Source organism: Hakea prostrata, chromosome 8 (genome assembly GCF_041222555.1).
Source record: "Hakea prostrata isolate BN-2017 chromosome 8, UWA_Hpros_2, whole genome shotgun sequence".
NCBI lineage: Eukaryota > Viridiplantae > Streptophyta > Magnoliopsida > Proteales > Proteaceae > Hakea > Hakea prostrata.
This window is the reverse complement of record NC_142607.1, coordinates 51,261,115-51,283,563: the sequence shown is the minus strand read 5'-3', so window position 1 is coordinate 51,283,563 and position 22,449 is coordinate 51,261,115. Positions and strand designations below refer to the sequence as shown.

The following is a 22,449-nucleotide window of genomic DNA, read 5'->3' as shown; positions in this document are numbered from 1 at the left end:
GAAAAAAGCAAGGATCAATGGATATTCCAACAAGCAGAATAAATGAATCAAAAATTAAAAAAGAGGAAAAATAAGAAACATAAACAGAACAAAACCGTGAAAGCACTTATCATCTAACGCTAACGCAAGGGTGGGAAAAGAGAAATCTGCCATCTTTAATTCACCTGCTGCCGATGCAAAGCGCTGTCGTCGGAATCATCGGTGTCATTGAAGTCATAATCCCCATCATCATCATCGCTCGCCATGGCTGTCTCGCCGCTGTAGAAGTCGTCCAGAGATTCTACGTCGTTTGCATCGTGCATATCATCTTCCGAATCCATCACCCCTACAGCTCAAACGAAATTGATCACAGCAACCCTACAGACTCCTCAACCCTCAAAACCCTTCACCCGAATAAATAACAACAATTTAATCTATTTATCTACAACATTGAAAGAGGAAACCAAGAATTAGGGCACATGAAACTGACAATTGGGAAAATTTAAGGTGAAACAAGCATGCACAAGGACGGAGATGCAGAAGAGCTATTATATTAAAAGGAATCGAAGGTTTCGTAAAGCTATTTGATGGGAAGCTGAGCACTGAAAGCCTGGAAGGTAAAGAAGGAATATATTATCAGTATTTAAGGGGTTTGGGTTTTCCATCTTTGCCCTGACGACAGGAATCACCCACTTTTATCTAATATTTGTAAGTTGAACGAGGCTAAAACTCGGGGGGAAAAGAAAACGAGGGTACTTGAGGAAATCACATTCAAAAATTAAAAATTAAATTTTAAAATTTAAAATTTAATAAATTAATAAATATAAATAAATCCATATTGATTATTTGCCTAATCTCCCATTGATTTTGGGGTGTCTGGTTCTGTCTTTAAAATTAAAATAAACTCATAATGTTATTAAAAAAAAAAAACACATAAGAAACTATCATTTTATTTGAAAACAAATGGTGAGGTAAATATCATCAAACATGTACATTTTAACATAAAGAAGATTCTAAATGAAGGCCATAATTCCCGAAGAATGAACAAAAATAATAAAAAGTTAAAAAAAAAAAAAAGAAGAAGATTATTGAAAGAAAATTATTGACTATGGGCATAATCTAAGTGAGGTTATGGCACCTAAAAATACAGTAACACAACCTATTAGTAAAGTAGGAGCACATGGTCCAAGTCTTATCAAAATTGATTGTTTGATTGCACAGTATCATATATTCTCGGAGTTTACCAAAAAAAAAAAAATATATATATATATATATATATATATTCTCGGTATATCTAATCTTGATAATGTCTCAATTCAATGGCTTGATCAATCTTTCGTTGGTGTTTTTCGTCTATTTTCTTTTTTGTCTTGTCGAGGACCGTTTTGATCTTCTTTACTCATCTCCTTTATAGTTGAGTTGCTTTCCCAGTGATCACTAACACAATAGTTAGTAACACTTGTTCAAATATTTATCTCACAACACATAAGAAACTATCATTTTAATTAAAAAAAAAAAAAAAAAGGTGAGGTAAATATGATGAAACGTGTATATTTTAACATGAAGAAGATTCTAAATGAAGGCCATAACTCCAAAAGAATGAGCAAGAATAATAAAAAATAATAAAAAAATTATTGAATTGTGGGCGTAATCTAACTGAGGTTATGGCACCTAAAAATATAGTAACTAAACCTATTAGTAAAGCAGGAGCACATGGTCCAAGATCTTATCAAAATTGCTTGTCTGATTGCATAGTATCATATATTCTTGGTATATCTAATCTTGATAATGTCTCAATTCAACTGCTTGATCAATCTTTCATTGGTGATCTTCATCTATTTTCCTTTTGGTCTCGTCCAGGACCGTTTTGATCTTCTTTGCTCCTCTCCTTTATAGTTGAGTTGTTTTCGCATTGATCCCTAAAACAATAGTTAGTAACACTTGTTCAAATATTTATCTCACATTTGAGATTTTAGAGAAAGACAATAACATAACCTATTAGTAAGGGCATGAGAATGATTCGAGATTTGATCAGAAATGTTTGTATTAGAGATCACTAACACAATCGTCAATAACTTGTTCACATATTTATCGCATACTTGAGGTTTTGGAGAAAAAGGGTATCCATGCTAATAAGAGGGAGAAAGTGAGAAAGGGAAAGTGTAATTGTAAAAGTAAAACCTAAATACTAAAAACCAACATAACTAGAACAGGTTATAATGGTTTGGGCATTTATAACGGTTGGGCCCAGGTAATGGTTTGATACATTCAATTTGGTCTAACAGGTAACTAACATGTTGACCCAAACTAGGCCAAAAACATTTGATTTTTCCCTCAACTTGTACCCAGTCCAATAAGCCTCGGTTTGGTTTGTTTCGGGCCATAACAGGCTAGTTTGATTTGGTCTTCATGGTTCGGTCTAAAAATGGACACCCTTAGTAATAAGTTCGGAATGATAATCAAAGATAGATCTTGTTATGCTTCACAAGGCGTACAAATCCTTGGAGGAGTATTAGATGCTGATTATACAGATCCCATAAAGATTTGTATAATGAATCATAATGAAAAAGAGATAGTTATCTCTGAAGGAGAAAAGATTGCTCAGATCATAATTATCCCAAATTATGGTATTGGCCCTGAGATCATAAGAAAATGAGGTTTTGGTTCCACAAACCAACCAAGCACCTCAACCCAGATCCCAAATAAGATCCAGATTCCCCTTTGCCAAACAAAAGATGATTTGAAATCCATAGAAGTGGAATGTCAAGTCAAAGTTGGTGATAAGATCGTTTCTTTAATTGGAATTATAGATACGGGTTGTACAATTAGTACAATGAACCCCAAATGGTTCAATGATCCAAAGTTTTTAATAGACATACCCCCTACTATTAGTAGAGGAATAGATGGAATACCCCACACCATAGATAAGATGCTGAAAAATCCTCTAATTAGTTTTAAAACTAATTGTGGACAAAGTCAGTGGTTTCAGATGGGTAAAGTATGTCCAAGACCCACCCCATGGGATAATTTACTCATTGGACTTAACTTTATCTTAAGTTTTAATGGTGCTTTACAAATCAATAAGCACTATGTTCAGATTAATAGGCAGAGTACTATGATCCCAACTCTTCCTTATTCAGATCATCAGAGTAGCAAGCGAACCGTGGTGGATAAGGATAGGAATAATAACCACCCTTACCTTTACACCCCGGATAGGAATAATAACCACCCTTACCTTTACACCCCAGATTGCAAATGCAAAATTCCAGGATCTTGCAAAATTGCTTTAGATATTGAAGAAGATGACAACTTTGAGTTCAGAATATAACAAGAATTATTAGAAGAAGAATATGAGTTTAGTTCTTGTTATGAGATAGAACAGGATTATTTAGATTTTAGAAGATTTGAACATAACTTCCATGACCTCACTATACAGAAAGTCTTGGAAAAGTTAGAAAAGTCAAAGATCATACAAGATAAGAATCCTCTAGAATTTTGGCATATAGATAAACCAATAATTGAGCTGAAGATAAAAAACCAAGATATGAGGATTATTACAGGAAACCCGAAGTATAATCCCAAAGATGACGAAGAGTTTGATATGCATCTTAAAGAGCTCAAAGAACTTAGATTAATACAAGATTCAAATACCGTCCCCCAAGATCATTTGCTTTTATAGTAGTCAAAGAATCAGAAAAGAAGAGAGGAAAAAGTAGAATGGTGATAAACTACAAAAGATTAAATGATAATACTGAGGATGATGCATATAACATCCCCAGTAGAGATTTCCTTGTCACACTAATTGACAAAGCAAAGATATTTAGTAAGTTTGACCTCAAGTCTGGATTTCACCAGATAAAGGTCCATGAAGATTCTATTCCATGGACTGCTTTCACAACAAGCAGAGGACATTACGAATGGAATGTAATGCCCTTCGGATTAAAGAATGCCCCTTCTGTGTTCCAACGCAGAATGGACCAGATATTCTTAGATCACAGAGATTTTATTGCAGTTTATATAGATGATATCTTAGTTTTCAGTAAAAATGAGAAAGAACATGTTGAGCATCTGCTCACTGCTTTCAAACTGTTTGCTAAGCATGGTCTAGTTATTTCTAAAAAGAAATTAGAAATAGCAAAAGAACAGATTAACTTCTTAGGATTAATTTTGGGGAAAGATTTGATTTCTCTACAGGATCATATCTCAAAGAAAATCCTAGAATTTCCAGATGTCCTCGAAGGAGTGACTCAGATTAAGTCTTTTGTTGGCCTGGTCAACCAAGCCAGAAATTTCATAAAAGACTTAGGGAAAATCTTAGGCCCACTTTATGCCAAGACTTCCCCTAAAGCTGAGAAAAGATTTAATCACCAAGATATCAAGTTAGTCCAAAGGATAAAACAGTTAATCTCTACGGTTAAACCTATGAGATATCCTAAAGATGACTATTACCATGTGGTCGAAACAGATGGTTCACAAGATGGATGGGGAGCAATACTCAAAATAAGACCAAATGAGTATTCGCCTAAATCCAGCGAAGAAGTCTGCAGATATGCTTCTGGCTTACACCAGAATAAAAATCTAGCAGCAATAGATTTTGAGGTAGAATCTGTTATCAAAGGTTTAGAAGCCTTTGAACTTTTCCTTCAAAACAAAAAGATACTTGTTAGAACTGACTGTCAAGCCATAGTCAGATTCTATAAAAATTTAAATGAGAAAAAGATTTCCCAAAGAAGATGGCTGATTTTTAGAGATACCATTATAAACAAGGGTTTTAATATAACCTTTGAACATATTAATGGAAAAGATAATTTCCTTGCAGATGGATTATCCAGATCCTTATTTGGAAAATAATTTGCAGGAAATAGATATGGCTGATTCCCAGCTCAAAGATTGAAGATACTTACGGGTTCCCAGTCAAAAGATACTTCTATTGAAGAGATTATAGCTTCTGTGGTTAATACCCGGAGCAGCAAAGATAAAGTTCCTCAGATGGGAAGTGCTATCTTGAAAAGGAAGCATGTACCAAAGAAGATTATGTATGGGCAGAGATTTCTCTACACCATAGATGAAAGATTTCAAGTCAAGGTTTTACTTGAAGTTGAAGAAGAAGATAGAACAATTTTAGATAATCTTTGGATTTCTCACCATCAGAGTGTCCAAGAACCAGCAGATAAGAGCGAACGTGACTACTTCAGTTCAGTCATGAATTGCTTAAATTATCAGGTGAATATGGCTTATTCCAAGTCTAAATCCAGCTACAGATATTACGTTGTGTTTAAGGGAAAGCTTCCCGGAATTTACACACAATGGTCAGATGTCTCTGTTTGTATCAGGAATTTTGACAAGCCTCTATACAAAGGTTATGTTGATCTTTCTGAAGCTCTAAAGGATGCCAGGAAAACCCTTGGTATCAACTTCTACAAAGATCCCAAGATTGAGAAAGTTGACCAAAAAGATTTTAAAGGCGCACTCATGGCATGTGATGAGTGTTCCATCACAAAGATGGAAATGAAAGATTTAACAGAACGAGTGTGAGATATACGGGGCGGGGCTCGCTCCGTCTTGTTGAAGAAGTTAATGACTTAAGGCTTGCAAACCGCAAGCTTGACAGTGAAAAGACAGAGTTAATAGCCCATTTACTTCGTGCCAAAGACCTCTTAGGCATGAATGAGACAGAGATTATGACCTCATTTGTCAATAAGCACAAGAAAAAGACAAATGAAATTCCCAAAGATAATCTCACTACAGATAAACAGATTGTAGAAGCTCTAGAGCCTCTCATCCAGCAATATGTCAGATCCATTGATGAAGGTTGGTGCAGGTTAAAAGGCTACTATCAGCGGAAGATGGTGGACCCAGTTCATCCAGTTCTACAAGATCAGATGGCTCATAGAAGGCCTTCCAGAAGAAGTGAACACAACAGAAGATGCAGAAGAATAATCATTGCCGAACTTGGAGATCGTCCGATTCCAAGATGGGTAAACAGATATGGACAAATACTTGGACGAAGATTCAAGAAAAAGAAAGCTGCTTGTTTTCTGAAAAAATATGAAAAGAAGCATGATGAGAAAGTTATTACAAAGGCTAAAAGAAGATGTAGGTCCAACATCATGGAGATGATGGACGATGAACCCCTGAGATACAATGAGACTATTGCTGAAGTCATTAGCCTCACAAATGAAGATTTCGAAGTAGGAACAAGAATTGTCCGAAAATACGCCTACAATTTCTTGACGTCATGCTGACGCCACAAAAGATGCTGTTACTATGCAAAGATGCTACTGACGCAATGCTGACGTCATCAAGCACTATGTAAACAGTAAAAGAAGATTTTTTTTTTAATCTTTTGTCAAACTATGTTTAATAGTTTTTGAATTCCGTTCTATCTTTTATTAAGTTATGTTTTATAAACTTTGAAGTCCGGAGTCTATAAATAAGACTTCTTGTTACTAGAAATGTATCGAGAGAGAAAGAAAGAAGGAGAAAGAGAGAAGCTCTGTAATAGTAAGAGCTCTAGTTTGTAAAAGTTAGATATTAATGAAGTATTATTCTCCAATATTGCACTTGTCTTAAGAAGATCCAAGCGTAGGAAGACTGCTTCCTCCCAAGTAAGTTTTTTTCTTTAGTCATTTCAAAGATATGGGCTTGTAGTAGTGGAGTAATTATGTATTTCATGTCATTTGCATGCATATTCGAGGTGGATAACCGTGGAACATGCCTACGATAGTGCCTCTGTTCTTGGTGACGACCACCACTGCATTCATGTAGGATCATCTGCATCAATAATCCCAGATGAGTAGTTTCAGTGGATAACCGAAACTAGATGTATGCTCGATGAGTACAGGTTGAAAGAGACCCAACTCCAGTACTGTCTAGAATTGGTGAAAAACTTACGAAAAACCGATGTTAAATAATCCTAAGAATTATTCAGAAGTTCAGATGACTGTTTATAACCCCGTGAAATAGTCGGTGAGGTGCCTGGCAGTCTGAAAGTCTGTTTAAATCTTAAAGAATGAGTAGAGTTAAAGGACCCTATCTGATAAAGCCAGAGGAATAGGCTATGACAGTCAAGGACTGGGTAAAGGCCTCAGCAGAGCCGTGAAGGGCAGTGAGTGTAAGTCCCGTTGTGCCTGCAAGATTGCAGAGGTGCCAGATGAGTCTATTCATGGAAGCCTCTCTTGGCCTAAAGAGACAAAGACCATTAATTTGGTTGGGTTACTCCTCGAAAATTTGAAATTTTCACTTGACCTTGCATAACATTCTAGTTTGCATCCAAGCATTTAGAACTCAAAAAGAGTTGAAATCCGGTTGAGAGTAAACAGAAATGCATTCCTTGGCCCAAAAGGAAATGCAGAAAGCATCCCTGCTTTGCAGTGCAACTTCCAGAGCGGGCTTGGCCATAAGTCTCGGTTGGTACGATGTAAGTATGCAGGAGCCTTGTAGGCCTTGTGTTTTGCGTCTGTTTATTTCAGATATACTGGTTAAAATACTCTGAGAGTATAGGTCATATTTGCATATAGGGTTGCATAGTTCGACCTAGCGAACTTAAAACTTTCTGGAATACCACTCCCCCCACATGGAAATGGAAAATTCCAATCCATATAGTTGGATGCTTGACACGTATCCAATCCAAACACAAACTTCACTTTTTTAGAAAAGGAGAGAGAAGATTTGGATTCTTATACTTTTTAAATTTTCATGAAAAAATGGATTTTGTGTTTGGATAGGACACGTGTCAAGCATTAAACAATGTGGATTGAAAATTTTCTTCTGCATGTGGGTGAAGGATCCGAACTTTACATACGTTACAAAAAGTTCTTTTTTTGGTAATAAGAACAAAATTGCTAAAAAAAGATTAAATTTCTAATTTGATGATTAGGATTAACTCAAACGGTGAAATATTTATCGAAATTGAAACCATACCACTCATATTATACTATATTATATTGTATTCATTATTGGTTCAAGATATCAAAAATAAAAGATTTCTATACTATGTTGGTACTGCATATATATATTGGTAAGGACAAAATGTGATAAGTACCTTTTCTTTCATTCTTCTTTTTGGATGAAGCCAAACAAGTTTCATTACTAGAAAAGTAGATACAACCAGAGAGTTATATTACATTAGATTTCAGCACTGGGTTGTTGCGCTTTATCCATGAGTGAAACCTTATATAGAGTTCAGTTTCGGGTAAAGTAGATAAATTTACAGCAACTAATTCTGAATGTAACTGGACAAAAAGATGCACAAGATAGTAAGGCCATGGTTTTTGTAAAGGGGCTTGTAGTTTCGCCACCAAGCTAGAGGAGTTAATCCACAGATGTGTATGTAATGTGAAGTGAGTTTGCTTTGGCGTGCGTAATGAGTTTGCATTTCATTTCAGTCTACTTACTCTATAAAAAGAGATTACTAGTGTGTAAATGTAAGGTTTGGAAATTTTAGTAAAGTGGCTTTTAGTTTGTGTGCTATTTTTATCTTCTTCATAGTTCTCTGGTTTCAGATTATCTTCTAAATCCTTCTCCAGAGATACATCCAGATCTTGGACTCGTGATCCTCTTTGGGAGCGCTACCGCCAAGGATGTCCTAATGTGGGTCCCCTTGGAGAATCACATGGTAAATACCAGTTTATTGTGGCTTATGGTTCCAATAAACCATGCTTTCTAGTATACTGCCCGACTTCATCAGTCCAACCTTCTCCTCCGCCACTGTCTTTTATGATGCATGGCAGTTCTTCTTCCATCAGCAAGCCATTTCCTTCTGCTAATACTTTTGAAGATGATCAACAACGAAAGCGTGTGTGGAAGATTACTCCTCCCAACACTATTTCTCCAGATGGCCACAAAATTGAAAATTCTTCCTTAGAAGCAGCTTAATTGGCAAGCAGAGAATTCCCTTGTTCAAAATCAATACTTGCAAAAGCTTATTTCTTATCAAGGAAATACTTCCATGTAGCTCTTGCAAATCAATAATGATCTTCGATACTTGAAAGGCAAGGTTGAACAATTGCACAATGAACTTATGCAGCTTGTCATGAATCCAAATGTCCAAGCAGTATCTTCTACCATGGTAGCCAAATAAAAGGAGAAAAGATTTTATGAATCTCAATTCCAATACAAGTAGCAACAGTTACAAAAATTACAAGCCACAGCTACAGTTCCTAGTTCTTCTGTTCCCATTGTCCCTCAGTACATGCCTAAGAAGGTGACGAAACCATTTCAATATGTTCCACCCTCACCTTCTACACCATCTTATCTGTCTTTTGACTTATTGCGAGAGTTTGACCAACAATCTTCCTCAGCTCCAGTCCCTTCACTTTCTGGCTTTCCAACCCATTCTCCTTATGAAAGGGAATTTCCTACAGATCTCCTGTTGGAAGTATGTGAACAACAGTGAAATCTGGCAAAGAGAAAGCCTCCACCAAACTCTCCTACACCCCCATGCGGATCTCTGGAACCACCAACTAATCCCAATGTATTATCTTCATTTCTTCAAACCCATGTTCAAACCCCAAAATTCATGGTTCTCTCTGCAAACACTGAATCTTCTAGCCTATCTGAGCATGATTTTGAAAAGGAATCTGAAACATCTAAAGATTCTATTTTGGAACATCTGTTTTCTACCAATCCAAATGGTTCCACCCCAGATGCCCCTATTGTGGATGACCCTATTCCAGAGGATCCGATGCCACCACAACAAGTACCATTCACACCTGCCTATACTCCTTTTGGAAATCATGAGCCAAAGCACTTCTTCACTTTGGATGATATTCCCCATTCTTCGAATGGCCCTCTCGTTTTTAAGAGTTTCATGCTTGGCTCACGGCAGAACGATTACATGAAGGTTCTTCAGACAACACAACCATTTGTAAATTTCTGACTCATACAACCGGTGCTTTAAGGGAATGGTATCTTGGTCTTGGTGCTTATAGACAATTACAATGGGCATAGCTACCTTTGTCACAATTTATTTACACTCTGTACAGCCAATTCCTTGGAGACTTAACTGAACGTAATGTTCAAGAAAGAGAAGATTTCCTGAAGATGAAATGTTGTTCCCTAGACAGGAAAGACCTTTAGAAACATTACAAGTGTATGCTCTCAAAGTTCTTTGCCCTTGGTGGACTTGATGACCAGAATCTGAAGCAAGTCTTTATTAACTCATTTCCTGAACCTCTTGGTACCGATGCTCTCAAAGATCTTGCAACAAAAGGTCAAACTATTGATTCTAGTTCTGTTGGCCAACTCTACCAAGCTATCTTATCTTCTCTGGATAAGCTTTGCCGACAACATACATTCCTGCAGCAATGGGAGAAAACACAAGTTAAGCTTGGAACTTCATGCAATACCTCTCACCTGCAGATCAAGTGCAAGGATTCCAATTGTATGTGTCCTACCAAGAAGAAGTCTCATTTTAAAAAGGTGATTACAGATTCTTCTAAGTATGACAAGCATCGCTCTAAGAAAGATAGATCTATTCTCCGGAAAAAATCCCACAGGCATTGGAAGTTTCTTCGAAAGAAAAAATCTCGTGGGAAGACTTCCGAAAAATGTTATGTCTGTGGACAGCAAGGTCATTTTGCAAACATTGCCCCATAAAAGACCTCAAGAAAAAGAAAAAAAAGCTCATCCAGATGGCTCATCAGTTCCTCCTCAATTCTACCTCTTTCGATGATATTGATGCCTCTTTATAGCCTCTGTGATGAAGAAGATGATGCAACCCTCTTCATGATTGATCTCCCGGAAGATCTTTCAGACTCGAAATTTTCTACCTCTGATGAAGAAGAAGAAGAAGGACTGATGTATCAGGTAACCTCTCCAGCAGAATCAAATTTGCCTTCCCTTCCTTCTCAACCTAGAGTATAGTGCAAATCTACCTCTGTCATCCTTCCATTAGCCCTTGTGACCATCCAAGAAACAACATGGACCAAACCAACCAAAGTCATTGCATATTTTGACACGGGAGCGTCTTTTACCATGCTTTCCCCTAATATCCTCCCTCTTGATTCATGGAAGACATGCCATCAACCTCTCTTAGCAGCAAATGGGGAATCTGTTTCCGTAGATCTCATAACTAAGAACCCCATTGAGATAAAGCTCTTTCCAACCCTTGTTGTTCACCACACCATATTGGGTTCTCATCTTCCAGGCAAGGATTTGCTCATTGGATTTGATATCCTTCAAATTATCCTCTCTTCGGTGGGGCCAATTTGGTCTTACCTACAAAGGATAGCTCTTACCCTGGACCACAATACCCAGGCTTTTCCTTACACTTCCCTTGGATGATCTTCAACAACAATTCTTACGAGATTGTTGTGCCTCCAGTCATACAGAATTCCTCCAGAAATGTGACCATCCTCTTTGGCATAATCCAGCATTCTACATTCGACTTCCTTTCAAGAAAAATGAAGATGTAAATCCGACAAAGGCAAGTCATTCTAGAATGAACCCTACACACCTTGCTATGGCTCGGCAAGAAATTCAGCAGTTGTTAGCCCAACAATTGGTTGAACCAACTTCATCTCAATGGGCCTGTGAAGCATTTTATGTAAACAAGCAAGCAGAACAAGTTCGTGGAAAGCTTCATCTTGTGATCAACTACCAACCTTTAAATGCTTTCCTTACAGATGATAAATTTCCCCTGCCTCACAGACCAACACTCTTGGCACAATTATCTTCTACTCGAATTTTCAGTAAATTTGATTTAAAAGCAGGATTTTGGCAACTGGGTATTTTTCTTGAAGAACAACACAAAATCGCATTCTGCATTCCAGGACACCATCTTCAATGGACAGTCATGCCCTTTGGACTCAAAACAACTCCTTCTCTCTTCCAAAAGGCCATGCTAAGACTTGATGGTCACCAAAGAAGCAGGTGTCATGTTATCCCCCACAAAGTTCACTTTGGTAATCTCCTCCATTGATTTCCTTGGAGTCACCCTCAATAATGGATCTTATGCTCTCTAGTCTCATATTGGCAAATCTCTTTTGGATTTCCCTAATACTCTTACCATTTCTCAGCTCCACAAGTTTCTTGGCATTGCCAACTACATGACATAATTCATTCCTCGCAAAGCGGAGTACACACAGTTGTTGTATGGCCAATTCAAGAAAAATGCCCCTCCATGGACTGATCAGCACACTGCAGCCGTTAAGAAAATCAAACAAATTGCTCAAGATCTCCCTCCATCAGCCATTCCTTCCACAGGTACTCGTATTCTCCAGACAGATGCCAGTGACAAGCCATGGGCAGCAATTCTCTTGGAAGAAATTCAAGGCAAGAGACAGGATCACCTCAACTTTGCTAGCAAAAGTGCAGGAGTCCACCTTACTATGTACATGCTGCTTGTTATGGACCAAAATAATTCCCCCATGTCCAACCTCTAAGCCCAGGTGACTGTACCCCTGCAGCCATTAAAACCACATCAGTTTGTGCTAGTGACATTGAAAGCGGGAGGGAAGAGTAGTTACCCGAATGACAATATTGTATGTTTTATGAATCAAAGTGGTGGAGTCATGCATGCTTGTTAAGTTGGGTGGGTTTGTTGTAGTGTTTGAATCCAGAAAATTTATGGCGTCAAGGATGTCATTGGGTTTGGGATTTTTAAATTATGAATGTATTGGTTGCATGCTTGCCAAATATAGTAAAAGTGTATGGCAAGTGCAAAGAAAAACCAATTCATTAATGGAGTATTCCACTGTAAGTTCCAACTCCAAGGTATACAAACATCCAAAAATTATTCTGCAGTAATTAATTTGAAACGAATTCATTTTGTATCGGATAGATATGGTATGATATTAATACTAACAAATCCGTACCACTGAAGTTCAGCATTGGATTAGCATGAGACAAATACATTCGATGTCATACCAAATATTAGTAAAATACCAAATGGAGTCTTCGTTAGGAGATTTCTGATCATTAAATGAGAAATAAAGAAATTACAAATGATTGTGAATTTGGGACCCATTAATTTTTCTATTGGCAAATTGACTTGTTAGAGACTTATGAGTGGTCTTGGATACATTTAATCAATGTATTTTTTCTTGTTGGGTGAAATGTGGGTTTATTTAAATTTAAGACCTCGGCCCACGTTACAACCTAAGCTGTCCAATAATATCGATCAAGTACGATTTTCTTTGGGGGGGGGGGGGGGAGGGCTGTAACACTCCAAAGACTTTGTTGAGAATGGGCTCCTCTCAATTGCATTATTCCCTTCTTTTAATGTCTAAGAGGAGAAAGGAGACAAACGAAGTTGCCAAGTAATAACGACTATCCTGAATAATAGTTCAAATTCTCTAGGTAGGTTCCAAATCTAGATACTTGATTAGTTGGATTACTTTTACATTGTCCCCTTCTACAATTAGATTTAGAAGGCCTAGGTTCTAGGCCTAGCATAAGGCTTTCTTGAGCGCATAAGCCTTCACTTCTATACCTAACTTGTGAAATTCCCTAGAATCCTAACCCAATAACCCATCACTTCAGGTCCAAAACTCGAAGTACCAGTAGAAGACAACTGTGAGCGATTTGAGTCGAGGCCATGGATTCAGGAGTTGAACCCATGGATGTAGATGAGATAGGAGATGACCCGACCACAATAAATGATTTTGGAAGGAGAGAGAAAGCTAACCCAGATAGTTTAGGAAGGTTGATTTAGGAAGTATAGAAATCGAGGTTGGAAGACCCCAATGCCCTTGTAAATATTACCATTGAATCAAGGAAGTTTAGGGGAGTCTCCCAACCAAAGCCTGAGGGAAACCATTTTCAATTGTGAAATTATAGAGGGCTGATACACTACACGATCTCGGTTCAGTGACAAACCCATACAAACACATGACATAGTATAATCCAAGGACAAGAATAAATCAAGTTTAATAACAAGTTATCATATTTGAATTATCAATAGTTTACAATCATCCATTAACTAAAGTTAATAGAAAGAAAATCAAAGTTTAAAGGAGAAATAGTTTGTTTGCAACAGAATTAAACTGAAAATCCTTTAATAGAATCCAGCCCCATAGGAACAATCTTGACATGGGCACGAAGCTCCATGCGAGTCTTCATCTTCTTTGGTCACTCCTTCAAGAAAGTCTACCGGTGATGAATCCTCCATTTGGAAGGAGTCCTCATAACTTGCAATATATTCTAATTAAAACACACATATAAAATGAATGAGTTCAACAAAACTCAGTGACTCAACATCATATCATGCATTTGCTCACAAAATCTGACACCACACATATAACATTAATATCGATAATGTAATTAATGATAACGGTATGATATATGAATGATTATGATATTATGCTCTTAACTCTATCATGAAGTCTCTATGGTAGACACGCATTAAGTCGTACACCAGTCTCCTCTGGGCTATCTCATCACTCTCCTTCAACAACAGACGTTTATTGGGTTCTCCACGATTGTTGGGTCAAATCACATCAATCCGTGGTTGGGGATATAAGTCACCACTCTCTCACTTCACCATTTGGCATGAGAACTGGTGCGTGTCAAGGACTACTCTAGGCCCAATGCATAGTCATATGGTCTTGTACTATATATGGTCCCGATACTTCCCTTATGGCACCAACCAACTCGGTTCAATATCCTTTTCCACCTAGGAGTGGGATCCTCAACGGGAGGCATCTATTGGATTCCATTTCTAAACCCTATGGTCATCCACATATAATGGACATGATGCTCTCCATGTCCTCTCACAAGTTGGTTATCAGTCTTGAGCGCCCATGAGCCCTTATCCATATGCAACTCTACCATCTCATGATGGTAGTGGGCCTACTTGATGCTCACAAGACCCATCCATTGACATCATGGGTTAGCCAATTTCAATACCCCTACCGGAAGGGTAGTAGTACTCATGAGGTTATCTAGCCAAACACTTCTAGACACCTAGCACTCATGTACTTAGGTCTAGATGCATACTCATGTAAGGTCACTAGTGTAATGGGAAAACCCACAACCCTAGTTGGTAGATAGATATAAGAGAACTAAGTCTCAAACCAATTCCATACATTCTCATAACATCATTCACAAGATTTAAGAAAACATAGAAATAAACATATTTTCTTACCTTTCATTCGCGCAAAGTCACACACATAATCACGAGATAATAAATACTAAAGCAATGCAAGATACCAATAATGAAATTTAATTAACATCATTAAACATGCAAGATAAGGTTAAGTATATTCCTCACCTTTCAAGTTAGTATAAGCTCCCCAAAGTTCCACAAATCACACCCAAGTGTATGTAATTAGGCTTAAAATAACCCTAGTTGCATAAGAGAAAGAGTAAGTATTAATTGGGAATCAATTGGGGTTCAAAAGAAGTCCAAAATACACTTATTGGATAGGACTGGTTGAACAGCCGGCTGCATAGGCTTACATGACCAGTTGAACGGGTTCAACCCCCCGTCTACCTAGTTTCGGCCAAAAATCCATATTTCACCTCTGATTTGAAATTGGATCGAAGCGAGACTTTGGGGACTTATAATTAATAGTAATAAGGTCCTAAAAGTATCAACAATTTGTCCCAACTAGGCTTTAAATTAAAAGCCCCAAATTCGGCTCTCAAGAGTGCTTGCGAGCATCTCTAAGAGGTTCAATGTGAAATTGCTCGCAACGAACCGCATACACATCACTCGAAACTAAAGGGAAACATAAATAAGACTAATGGAAAGCATTCCAAGCATTAAATATACCCCAACTACTGAAATCTATCATTCATTGTGAAGGAAACATCATAAACCTAGGTTTAGAGGAGAAGTTGAAGAACACTCACCTTTCTCAATGATTCTGCAATCATTCGGGTCTCGACGTGCATTCATGTGGATGGAATCTTGAATCCCTCTTGGTTTCTCCTCCTCTCCAAGTCTCAGCCCCACTCTAGCATTAGAAAATGTGTTCTAAGGTGAGTGGAATCATAAAATAGGGTTTTTAAACCCAAACTCCCAAAACTGCCCCGAATTTGGGGATGGGTGGTCGATCCAAACTAGTCCATTGGTCCGATTGACCATACCTTGGTTGACCCCTCAAACAAGGTCCAATTTTGGTGATTTTCGGCTTGAAAGAAAGGTCTTTTCAATACCTACGTTTGGGTATATTTACTTCATCGTTTGAATTCTCCTTCATTGATTTACGGCCGTACGAAAATCATCTTTTTAATGCTTTGTGATTGACCTTCTCTCTCCTCTTAAACTCTAAAAGAGTGGTCGAGTCATCACTAAGGTCATCCATTAACATTGGGTCCACTTTCGAGCCTTCGGGGTAGACTTGGATGGCCCATAGTTGTCGTTGACTAGAGTTTCGGGATCGCGGTCCTGAAACAATGTGTTAAAGGGTTAGAAATCCGGGGGATTTCACACTGTTGGTCCAATTAATTGATCCCCCACCTAGAAAAGGGCAATTTTGGGATTTTGATGTTTGAAACCCTATTTTATTGCTCTTTTGACTCACTAACAAATATTTTATGTTTTTGGCGGCTGAGAGCTTAGGAGTTGAAGGAATCTTTACAAGTTGGGTAGTGCCGAAGTGAGAACCGCCAGGATAAAGGCATCTTGAGGTAAAGAAACCCTCAATCTCTCTTTTTCAACTATTCTATTGAGATATTTTTGGTGGTTGTTGGCATTGATGATGATGAATGTTGGTAGTTGCAGTAGACAAATGTCACTGATGATGATTTGAAGTTCATCTTCATCTCTCCCAACCCCATTGAGTGATAATTTGTGTTGTTTCCCCCATTTGAGATCGATTTGTCATCTCAAAGATGGCCGCATGAAGCTCTCTATTAACCAAATTTGGGGGGTTTATGTTAGGAGACTTTGTTGAATGTTTTGGGAGTGTTTTTGGGGGCATAATCATCGTTCCATTGTGGCTCCAAAACCCCAAAAACCTGGGAGTTTGAAGTGAAGCAAGAAAGAGGACGAACATGTTTGCACCCAAGGGGTGGTCAATTGGCTGATTGGATGGCAATGTTTGGTCATTGTCAGATTTGGTTCCAATTTGTAATTCAATTGTTCTACTGATTTTGCTAGGTCTTAGATAATTATTTGCAATTGCTCACATTTTGGCCTCGTGGAGAGTGCTAACCCGTTCTAGGTGAAGGAGACAATTTTATATGATTATGTATTTAACTCATATTTCATCTCATGATTATCATGCTTGTTGTATGTATGGGTGACTATTGTTGTAGGGCATGCATGCATAGGTAGTAACATGATTTATTTTGTAATTGTTACTTTGTTGTTTACTTTCAATTACAATTATGATAATATATGATGAGAATGGGAGGATAATGCATACATATGTATATACTCTATCCAAAGTTGTGGGTTGGACCATTGCTCTTGATACTTTGCATTTCATATAAATTTTATATGTGCATATGCTCTAGGTGTCTAGATGCATGGTTAGAATCCCATATCATGCTATCACTCTTTTGACAAGGGTATTGAAGCCGAGTGACCCATGACAACAATGTTAGGTTTTGGGCGCCAACTTATTGGAGTAGATAAGGGGGCACAAACAGACCATGTGTCATTCATGGTAGGGTTTCATATAATAAGGGGCTCATGTGTGTCCAATAACCTATTAGAGTAGATGAGGGGATATGAGGTAACCTACCTAGAATATGTGGGTGACCATAGGGTTAATGGAGGGTGTAGTCCAAGTTGGTTGGTTCCATAGGATGCGACATTTCCTAGATAGGTAAGGATATCAGGCCGATTCCATAGGAAGGATATCTGGACCTAGCATATATGATGACGTAGATGAACCCCCTGCATTGGGGTAGGAAGTTCCTTGACACGCACTAAATGTGATAACCCCGTGATCTTGACTCGAAACCCAAATTGAAAGTCCGAGAACCAAAGTATCCAATAGGATGAAGTTATGGGCCATCCGAATTGAAGCCCATGATTTAGCCCTAGAACCCATGGACCTAGATGAAGATGGTGATACACCTGCCATATTGGGAACCGGAAGAAGATCCAATCAAAATCTGGATGGTTTGGGTAGATGAATATCCAGCTCAAGGAATATAGAGTTAAAGGATGCCATTGAGTCAGGTATGAGCCTTCTACTTGATCCATAGGCCTACACTAGTGTTTGTAATCAATTGAGAGGGCGAAATGCCCAAGTACAACAAAGTATTGGGTGATGGTCACTTAAGGCAGTTGATTGGCCAAGTCACCGACACCCCAGAGGTTGATTGGTATGGGAAGATTTACCTCTTTAGCCCTTACACCTTATTTAAAGCCCCCTAAACCCTATTTTCGTATTATTCTAATGCAATAGGTGGCTGTGGACCGCTATAAGGTCAAAGAGCATGTGTTGGTGAAGAGAAGATGCCTTCTTCTGGATAATTTTGTGGAACTTCTGTCAAATCCACCCAACTGGTATTGTCACGTCCCCCCAGCCAGTACCCTAACCACGATACCTGAAGGTGTGATCCACAAGTCCCATGGTTAAGTTTAGGGCGATCATATACCCACATTGCACAATAACACAATCACAAGCAACGAATATTCAATGTTTGATAAGCATGCATTTACCATTATTTATTTGATTTAATTCCCCATACTTATTTAATTAAAGAGAGCTAATTGAGTATTTTTGTGTATTTTTCAGGAATAAAGAGATTTTGGATATTAGAGATAATATGGAGCAAAGTTGGCAAATATATTAGATATTGGTGGATTTTAAATCATGGCATTCAATCTTGCTGCTCAAGAAATCATGAAAAGTGAGATCTTAGCCAAATTGGAAATAGGTAGAGGTCTAAGGAACAAAATTGGTAATAAATCTGAAAATCGGGTAAACAGACCTACCTTCAGTATTTTGGGCATATCTCTCTCGTATGAGCTTGGATTTCGATGATTCAAGATGCTATGGAACGATATTGAAAATATCTACAACTTTTCAGTTTTGGGTTTTTCCAAATTACGAAAGAATAAAGGTAAAATCGATGGGTAAAGAGAGGGGATTCATTGTGTGCGGGAGACATAAAAGAGAAGCCAACCACAGAAAAGAGGACGGCGAATGCGGCTCTCATCTCTCTCATTGCTGAAGAAGAAGACCACATCTCTCTCTCTCTCCCTATGTTTCATCTTTATTTTTCTTATGAACTTTGTAATAATGAGTAGCTAGTTCCTTTGCTTTGGGATGTAGATGAACCATGCTTATTTCATTAAGTTGATTGTTCTATATCTTCTAGTTGATTGTGTTTGAGTTTGGCCAAAGATGTTCTATAACTCAGCGAACTAAGCGTGCCAAGCTTCCGCGAAGGACGATAGTCTTGCGAAGATAGGGCATATCTAGGAAGACCATCCCTAATTTACTTTGAAGTGTAGAGTTATATCGATTAGGGAAAAGCATTGGGGATTCGAAATCCCAAAGATCTTCACATATTCACAGTTAACATTTTACATTAGTTAATAGATTTAGTTTAAATTTAGTTTTGTTAAATTCAATTTTAGTAACTTAGCCTTTTAGTTCCCCATAGTTCGACCCCGTACTTTCTGCTTGCTAGATTAGTGTAGGATTTTATTTTTGATTGGTTAGTGACACGATCAAATTTTGGCGCCGTTGCCGGGGACTCAAAGCACGGTTGCTAGGATTATTTTTGTCAATTAGGCATAATTTTTAGAGTAATTTTAGTGTTTTTTATTTTTTATTTTTCTTTGCTTATTTAACTAATCTCTTTTTCATTTGTTTTGTAGGTAACTGCAAGAGTAGCGATTCGATAATTAGTTTAGGTTGTTATCTTTTATTTCTTAGATATAATTGTATTTAGGACTTTTCAATTGTAATATTTGCATTAGATTGGGTTGTTTAGGTTAATTTTTAAAAATCCCCATCCCTCAGATCCCACATGTGTAACTTTTGTTCGAAAGATCACATGGATTGCGCTCAGGGTACGTCCTAAACTCTCCCTTTTGCTATAGTTATTTTCTTTTAATTTTACTTATTTAACTTATTCTTTTTTTTTTTATATTCTTCTGTGTGTATGCATGGTCGTCGGTCCCAAAACCCTGAGTTGACTCCACTTGACGTAGAGTTAGAAGAGACTTTGGCCAACCTTAGAAGGCAAAGAACCATGGCAAACTATGAGCCTCCAATGAGGCCCTTGAGTGAGCATTTCATTCCTACGATATATACTCCGGTTTCTTATATTAAGTTGCCTAACATAGAGGCGGCTCAATATGAGATCAAATCTAGTGTGATTTAAATGCTACCATCTTTTTATGGACTTGCCAATGAAGAGCCTTATAAGCACTTAGATGAGTTTTTAGAGGTGTCATCCACAGTTAAAATTCAAAACCTCTCAATTGATGCTTTAAGGTTACTTCTTTTTCCATTCTCCCTTAAAGAAAGCTAAGCATTAGCTTCATTTTTTGGACAATGTTAAAATTTCCACTTGGGTAGAAATGCAACAGGAGTTCCTTAAAAAGTTCTTCCCCATTGGCCGTACCAATAGCATTAGGAGAGCCATAACAAGTTTCTCCCAACAAGAAGGAGAACAATTTCATGAGGCTTGGGAAAGACTAAAAGAATTACCTAGAAAGTGCCCCCATCATGCTATTCCTAAATGGCAATGGGTTCAATGCTTTTATGATGGCCTTAGAGACTGACATAGGCAAATGGTTGATTCTTCTTGTGGTGGGACTTTCATGCACAAGAATGAGAATGAGGCATATATGGGAACTTTTTGAGACCCTTAGTGAAAACTCCCAACACCATGCTTCAGCAGCTAGGATTGAGATTCCATCCATTGGGCAACGAAAGAGGAGCGGTCTCTATGAGATCAATCCTGCCGTTGAAATGAGTGCTAAGGTTGACTTGCTATCTAAGAAATTGGATTATCTCTTGTCATTAGGACAACAAACCCCATCTCCACTTCCTACAAGTTTCTCTCCACCTAATCAGATTGAAGCATGTGCTTTATGTTCTAGCATATCCCATCATGTCAGTGAGTGCTATTTGGCTACACAAGACCCTGAGTTTGTTAAGGAGCATGCACATTTGGCCCAAGGAGTCTCTAAATTGGGTAATGATCCATATTCCAATACCTACAACCCAGGATGTCAAAACCACCCGAATTTTTCATGGCGAAACTCAATGCCCAATCCCTCTAATCAAATACCTTATAGGCCACCTCCATTTAATTTGCAACAAAATGCCTATAGGAATGAGCTACCATCATCTCCACAACCCTAATATAATTCATCATTTGAGGATAAAGTGCTAAAGGCGCTTGGTGGACTAGAGCAAAACACTCAATTGTTACATTCTCATTCTCAATCCATTAACAAATTGGAAACCCAACTTGGTCAACTAGTTGATGTCATCAGTAGGAGGGAGGTTGGCCAGTTACCTATTCAACCAATAGGTAACCCTAATCATCAAATTGGGTTTAGGAAAGAACAAGTCCAAGCAGTCTCGGTTGTGACACGTAGTGGGAAGGAATATTATGCACCTTTGCCTACTCCTAAGCCATTGCCCATTGATCTTGAGAGTTGAGAAGAGGTTGATTTGACCCATGAGACTGGCAATGATGCCCACAAGCCTAGTAAAGAAACATCACCTGTGAGTATTTCCCATCAATTTCCTTGTAAGGGGTTGCACATTCCGATTGTAGAGGGTCCTACTCCTAAATCTTACACTCCCAAAGCCCCCTTCCCTGAAGCTCTTAAGTCCTCAATTCCAGATTCTATAAAGAATGTATCTTTAAGCCCAAATAGAGATGAAGAGTGCTTTGCAATTCACTTTATTGATGAGGTAGTGGTTGATTATATTCCAAACATGCTTATTGATGATCCCCTACAACATTACTTGCCATTTGGGGAATCTAACCTAAATATTGAGGAAGTCAACACATCGTTGGACTCTTCCACTTCTTTAGAGCATTCACCATTCACATTTAGATTTGAGCTTCCACCTCCATTGGCTGCTTCTTACTGAGTTTGGCTGAAGACTCTAAACTTAGCGCTTTATGGGAGGCAACCCTATGTTTAGATATTATTTATTGTTCTTTTTCCTTTATTTTCTTTGTTTGTTGTTAGGTTTTACTGTTGCGTGCTCTATCATGAGTTCAAACATCGGGTACACTTTTTCCTCTATTTGCTTCTATTATTTTTTTTGCATGCACTGAGGTCATTGCATAATTTAAGTGTGGGGGGGGGGGTGTCAACTCGAGTAAGACTTGTTGATAGTTGGTAGAGCATTGTCACAAAGATAAAAAGTGCCCAATTTTTCTCAATTTTTTCTGGCTTTGGTAAGATAAATGTTTTAATTCCTTGCTTAGATACAAAATGAGAGTTTAAGTGTTTTAGAAATCCCATCTGATGTAATGAACACCCTCTTGAGAGAATAGTAATGGGTTTTACATTTTGAGACTGAAGTTGAATCAGAAAATAGGAATTCCAGGTAGTCCAAAAGGTTTGACCATCTAGTT

The 22,449-nt window shown here is 38.0% G+C and overlaps 1 protein-coding gene and 1 non-coding gene across 2 annotated transcripts in view; both read right to left on the bottom strand.

Annotated features, from left to right (window-relative positions):
• Positions 1 to 622, bottom strand: part of LOC149008480 (putative E3 ubiquitin-protein ligase ARI8) — a 30,082-nt gene extending 29,460 nt beyond the window's left edge. Inside the window, exons 1-2 of the mRNA XM_089166384.1 lie at positions 470 to 622; positions 165 to 325 (exon numbers count right to left, since the gene is read on the bottom strand). Coding sequence (XP_089022510.1) covers positions 165 to 320 — 156 coding nt within the window. The 5' untranslated portion in view covers positions 321 to 325; positions 470 to 622. The remainder of the gene's footprint in view (positions 1 to 164; positions 326 to 469) is intronic.
• Positions 623 to 20,470: 19,848 nt separating this feature from the next.
• On the bottom strand, positions 20,471 to 20,577 carry LOC149008479 (small nucleolar RNA R71). The gene has a single exon (XR_016175352.1). It is a non-coding gene; the product is annotated as a small nucleolar RNA R71 (small nucleolar RNA).
• Between the last annotated feature and the right edge of the window lie 1,872 nt (positions 20,578 to 22,449).